The 6,000-nt window shown below is 42.5% G+C and overlaps 1 protein-coding gene across 2 annotated transcripts in view; it reads left to right on the plus strand.

Annotated features, from left to right (window-relative positions):
- Positions 1-5,777, plus strand: part of KCNE2 (potassium voltage-gated channel subfamily E regulatory subunit 2) — a 109,952-nt gene extending 104,175 nt beyond the window's left edge. For both annotated transcript variants that reach the window (XM_054468873.1, XM_054468874.1), the window contains one exon: positions 5,224-5,777. In XM_054468873.1, the coding sequence (XP_054324848.1) occupies positions 5,224-5,607 (384 nt within the window). In that variant the 3' untranslated portion in view covers positions 5,608-5,777. The remainder of the gene's footprint in view (positions 1-5,223) is intronic.
- Positions 5,778-6,000: the final 223 nt, after the last annotated feature.

Consider the following 6,000-nt stretch of genomic DNA (forward strand, 5'->3'; position numbering starts at 1 on the left):
TCACTGGAAATGTAGGTCCTCCTAGGTTGATACACATGAATTGCCCATATTTGACCATTTCTAACGTATGTAAATGGCCATTTCATATGATTCCAGAGAACATAAATGATAGTTGTCTTAGCATTACTAAAGTAAATGCCTATTATGATATTCTACTTAGGGGTAGGATAAGTATGTATACCAAATATGGTTTGTTTTGATTTGATTTTTGAGATGGGGTCTCACTGTCACTGCTGAGTGCAGTGGTGTGATCATAGCTTACTGCAGCCTTGACCTCCCAGGTTCAAGCTATCCTCCCACCTCAGCCTCCTGAGTAGCTGGGACTATAGGAGTGTGCCACCACATCCAGCTATTTTTTTATGTTTTGTAGAGGTGGTGTCTCACTATGTTGTCCAGGCTGATCTCGAACTCCTGGATTCAAGCGATCCTCTCACCTCGGCCTCCCGAAGTGCTGGGATTACAGGTGTGAACCACTGTGCCTGGCCTCCAAATATGGTTGATGTCTATCAGTTAAACAGTAATTCTGGGAATAAAAAATTGAAATCAACCCACTTATAATTTGAATGTCTTAGCATAATGTCCTTCAACGAAGCTGCTTTCACACACTGTGATTTGTTTTTTTCCTGTGGTCATGGAGCAGGCATGGGCCACTCGGCCACATCTCATGCATCCGTATTCAAAAGCCAAATCCCTTTTGGATCCTATTTATTTGGCCTGGCCACGGGTCAGCACTTAGATATTTAATCCCCATAGGCCCTTTCATCCCTGTGATTAAGTCTTATCAAAAAGCACCTCCTGACTGCTTAGCAGTGGGGCCTTTGTTCACATTAGAAGGGTTGAACAAATAATGCGCAGTTGGTGCCACTTAGCTCTAAAAGGCTGGTGAACGCTGCCATGCCCGCACCTGGAATCAAACCCAAATGACTCCAGTGGAATTCAGCACTGAAGTCCCTCATCTCAAAGACCTTTTGTGGCAGAGATTCTTGGATGGGCCTTAGGGGGCCCAGGAGTCCCCTGAAATTGAATGCAGAGCTTCCTATGTACATATGTATAATTTCTTGGGGAAAAATAAAGTCACATCATTTTATTTTACTTTTTGAGAGATCTTTAACACTGCCCCTCCCCCACCCCTAATTCCCACACCCCTTAAGAATAAATTAAGAATCACTGTTCTGGTAGTTTCCAATTGAATTCCACAGAGGAACTGTCATTCATTCACACCTTCATTCAACAAATTTTTAGTAAAGATTTGCGACGTACCCATCGCTGTGTAGGGTCCTGGGATTCAGAGATGAGTAAAGCAATCCCTGCCTTCCGGGGGCTCAAGCTCTCCTGTCATCAGGACTCAGTTACTTAATCTCGCTAAACATCCTGAAGGTAGGAGTTTATAGAGTGGTTTTCAGGATCACATAAATAAGCACACAATACATGGGTAATTCAAAAACGAAAACAAGGCCGGGCACGGTGGCTCACGCCTGTAATCCCAGCACTTTGGGAGGCCAAGGTGGGTGGATCACAAGGTCAGGAAATCGACACCATCCTGGCTAACATGGTGAAACGCCGTCTCTACTAAAAATACCAAAAATTAGCCGGGCTTGGTGGCGGGCGCCTGTAGACCCAGCTACTCAGGAGGCTGAGGCAGGAGAATGGCGTGAACCTGGGAGGCGGAGCTTGCAGTAAGCCGAGATCGCACCACTGCACTCCAGCCTGGGCAACAGAGACTCCGTCTCAAAAAAAAAAAAAAAAAAAAAAAAAGAAAACAAAGACAAAACTAACATGGTCATTTGCAGAAGGGGCAGAAAAAGGGTCTCTGCCTAGACCTGGGGAGGTCAGGGAAAGTACTATGGATTGGTAACAACCGGCCGGGCTTCCTACAAGAGAAAAAGACTATACTCACAGAGCCAGACCCCATCTCAAAGAAAAAAAAAAAAAAAAAAAAAAGCCTGGCATGGTGGCTCAAACCTGTAATCCCAGCACCTTGGGAGGCTGAGGCAGGGGGATCACTTGAGCCTAGGAGTTTAACAACATAGTGAGACCTCATGACTACTTTTTTATTTTAAAAAAGAGTTAATAAAAAATAAAATGAAAATAAAAGGGTAAAAGAGGCAGTGGCAAAGTCTTGAGTGGATTAAAGCCAGCTCAGCTAACTTTCACAGCAGACTGTATCATTTTAAAGGGGAAAAAGCACATCTCTGTTACATTGCTTAGGAAATATGCTTGGTATATACCCTGGGGCAATCTTACCTATTTGTTAAGTTTCCTTCCAACCCACTAGCCTGTGTGGCCAGGACAGGGAGAGAAAGATCTTAGAGCTCTCTAAGTAATAGAACTTAAAACATCAGACAGAGAAGAGTGTATTATCTTGGTGACGGTAATTCTCAATGGGGAAAATCCTGGGGAGGGATGTTCTGTGGGAGAATGCCTGCAAGTTTATTTGTTTAATAGGTTTGTTTATTCAGCTTATTGAAATTCGTTTCCCAGATGGGGAGATCTGAAACTTCTCTTTTCATGAAGGAAAGAAAAGTCGCATGCTAAAGAGACGGGCACGTCTTTAGAACGGCAGCAGGCAAACCCACTGCTGGGATCCTGGAGCTTTTACTAGTGGCTAGTCACAGGTTTACCTCCTGCCTGTGCTCCTTCTAGCTGTGTTGAAACCCACTTGCCCCATCTATGAACGGTGTTCAGCTCCATTTTCTGAGCCCCCTTATCTTTTTGTCCATACCTGTTACAACTCTTTGCATGTTGCATTGTCATTGATTTGGTCTCTCCCATTCAACCGAGCCTCTCACAGAGTTCCTGTCACCTCTGCAGTTTCATCGCCTAGCATAGTACCTGGCACTTTAATTCATGCATCAAACGTCCACTGAGTGCCCTCTATGTGTTAGACATCTGCTATACCGAGCTAGACAAAGTTGGCAGACATGACAGCCGAGTGGAAAAGATGAGCCCCTAAACCAATAATCACATACACACACACACACGCAAACACACACACTATATATATATATATATATATATATATATATATATATATATATATATATGTTATATATATGTAGGTATTAAAAAATCTTGGCCGGGAGCGGTGGCTCACACCTGTAATCTCAGCACTTTGGGAGGCCGAGGCAGGCGATCATGAGGTCAGGAGATCGAGACCATCCTGGCTAACATGGTGAAACCCCATCTCTACTAAAAATACAAAAAATTAGCCAGGCGTGGTGGCGTGTGCCTGTAGTCCCAGCTAGCTACTCGGGAGGCTGAGACAGGAGAATCACTTGAACCTGGGAGGCAGAGGTTGCAGTGAGCCGAGATCGCGCCACTGCACTCCAGCCTGGGTGACAGAGCGAGACTCCATCTCAAAAAAAAAAACAATTTTTTGCCTTGCAATTGTTTGCCTTGCTGTTATGTCTAAAGCTCCACAATTCTCTAAAAACAGAGATGTACAAAAAAGCACACGTATATAATTCTCTGAAAACAATATAAATGAGTCATTGCTCCATTTTACTGACATTTGTTGAGTGCTTGTTATAAATATGGCATTATTCTAGCTGGTGTAAGATTACCAATTTTTTTTAAACAAAAGTAATATAAATATATACATACACATTTAGTTACTGCATATGTGATGCGTGCTTTTGAAGAAAAAGGAGATGCTGTTGGAGGAAAATGGTGGTGGTGGTGGGAAGTGATTTAGAGTAGAGCCAGGGAAGTCTCAGAAGTGACAACTAGCTGGAACCTAAAGAATGAGGAGGTAGCAGGTGCAAGAGAAAGGCAAAGTTATTCTAGGTTGAGAGAATAGGATGTGCTAATGTCCTGAGGCAAGAGAGCTTACTGACAGGGAAGGAAGATGTCAGGTGTGACCGAACTGTAGTGAGCAAAGGGTAACTGAGGAGGTGGTCAGGAGCCTGCTCAGCCAATGGGGTAAATACTGTTAAGGAATTAGGACTTGATTTTAAGAACAACCATCGCATCATTTTAAAAGCAAACAAATGGCACTATAATTTCCCTCTTCAAAAAGGCACATTGGCTGGGCATGGTGGCTGACACCTGTAATTCCAGCACTTTGGGAGGCCGAGGCGGGTGGATCACCTGAGGTCAGGAGTTCAAGATCAGCCTGGCCAATGTGGTGAAACCCCGTCACTACCAAAAATACAAAAATTAGCCAGGCATGGTGGCATGTGCCTGTAATCCCAGCTACTTGGGAGGCTGAGGCATGAGAATCGCTTGAACCCAAGGCGGAGGTTGCAGTGAGCAGAGATCGTGCCACCTTACTCCAGCCTGGGCGACACAGCGAGATTCTGTCTTAAAAAAAAAAAAAGGGCACATTGATGGCTATTCAAGGCAGAAAGGGGCACATATAACCCCAAAGAGATGGCTCTGGGGAGGGTTGTGTTGTATTACATTGTTGGCATTGTATTATCCAGGTGAGAGATGCTGTTGGCTGGGCAGTGCCAGTGGGGATGAAAAGGAGAGATGGATTTGAAACATAGGAATAATCTCTCAGATTGTTTCTTGGCATCACTTACCTAAAATACTTCTTTCAAATATGGATGTACACACCCCTCCCTTTAGGATACTTGGGACAATGTGCCACTTAGACATAGGGGATGGAACAAATTGGAGAATCTGTCAATGCCCCCTGCAATCTTTTCCCTTGATGTTATCTCATAATGCCCCACAATTCTCTAAAAACAGAGAACATAAATGAATCATCAGTTCATTCCACTGACGTTTGTTGAGTGCTTGTTATGAATGTGGCATTATTCTAGTTCTTGTGAGGTTACCAATTTTTTAAAAAACAAAAGTAATGCAAGACTGCTGATGAAAATTTGGAATATGAGAAAAGCATAAAGAAGAAAATATATATCTTTAAGCACACCACCCACTGTTAACATTCTGATCTATGTATTTCTAATATTTTCTCCATTTTCATATGTACACATACATTTATTTACATGCATATACAGATATCAAAGTGTATATATATAATTTTGTCTGCCATTAAAATTTTTACTGTGTAACAATCATGCATTGTAAAAAAAAGTGAATAAAATGTATACAGTCAGTTTAAAGACTAACAAAATATGCATTCAATCACCAGCCAGGTTAAGAAGAAATACTATTACTTGTCCCCTGACATCTCCCTGCCACCTTTACATAGCCAAATCCAGAAAAGATCTGTTTTCCTAACCTTGTTCGCCTATTTTATTATTTAAATTGCAGCAGGAGGGAAGCATGTCTACTTTATCCAATTTCACACAGACTCTGGAAGACGTCTTCCGAAGGATTTTTATTACTTATATGGACAATTGGCGCCAGAACACGACAGCTGAGCAAGAGGCCCTCCAAGCCAAAGTTGATGCTGAGAACTTCTACTATGTCATCCTGTACCTCATGGTGATGATTGGAATGTTCTCTTTCATTATCGTGGCCATCCTGGTGAGCACTGTGAAATCCAAGAGACGGGAACACTCCAATGACCCCTACCACCAGTACATTGTAGAGGACTGGCAGGAAAAGTACAAGAGCCAAATCTTGAATCTAGAAGAATCGAAGGCCACCATCCATGAGAACATTGGTGTGGCTGGGTTCAAAATGTCCCCCTGATAAGGGAGAAAGGCACCAAGCTAACATCTGACGTCCAGACATGAAGAGATGCCAGTGCCACGAGGCAAATCCAAATTGTCATTGCTTAGAAGAAAGTGAGTTCCTTGCTCTCTGTTGAGAATTTTCATGGAGATTATGTGGTTGGCCAATAAAGATAGATGACATTTCAATCTCAGTGATTTATGCTTGCTTGTTGGAGTAATATTTTGTGCTGAAGACCTCTTTTACTTTCTGGGCAAGTAAATGTCATTTTAATCAATATCATTGGTGAAAATAAAGCCAAATTTGAAGTAAAGTGTCTGGGCAGTGGCCGTGGGGATAGAAAGGAGAGATTTACAAATCATTGAATCTTCTTTCTCATGAAACATCATTTGTGTGTGACAAATTCAATTT

This window comes from Pongo pygmaeus, chromosome 22 (assembly GCF_028885625.2).
Source record: "Pongo pygmaeus isolate AG05252 chromosome 22, NHGRI_mPonPyg2-v2.0_pri, whole genome shotgun sequence".
Classification (NCBI taxonomy): Eukaryota; Metazoa; Chordata; class Mammalia; order Primates; family Hominidae; genus Pongo; species Pongo pygmaeus.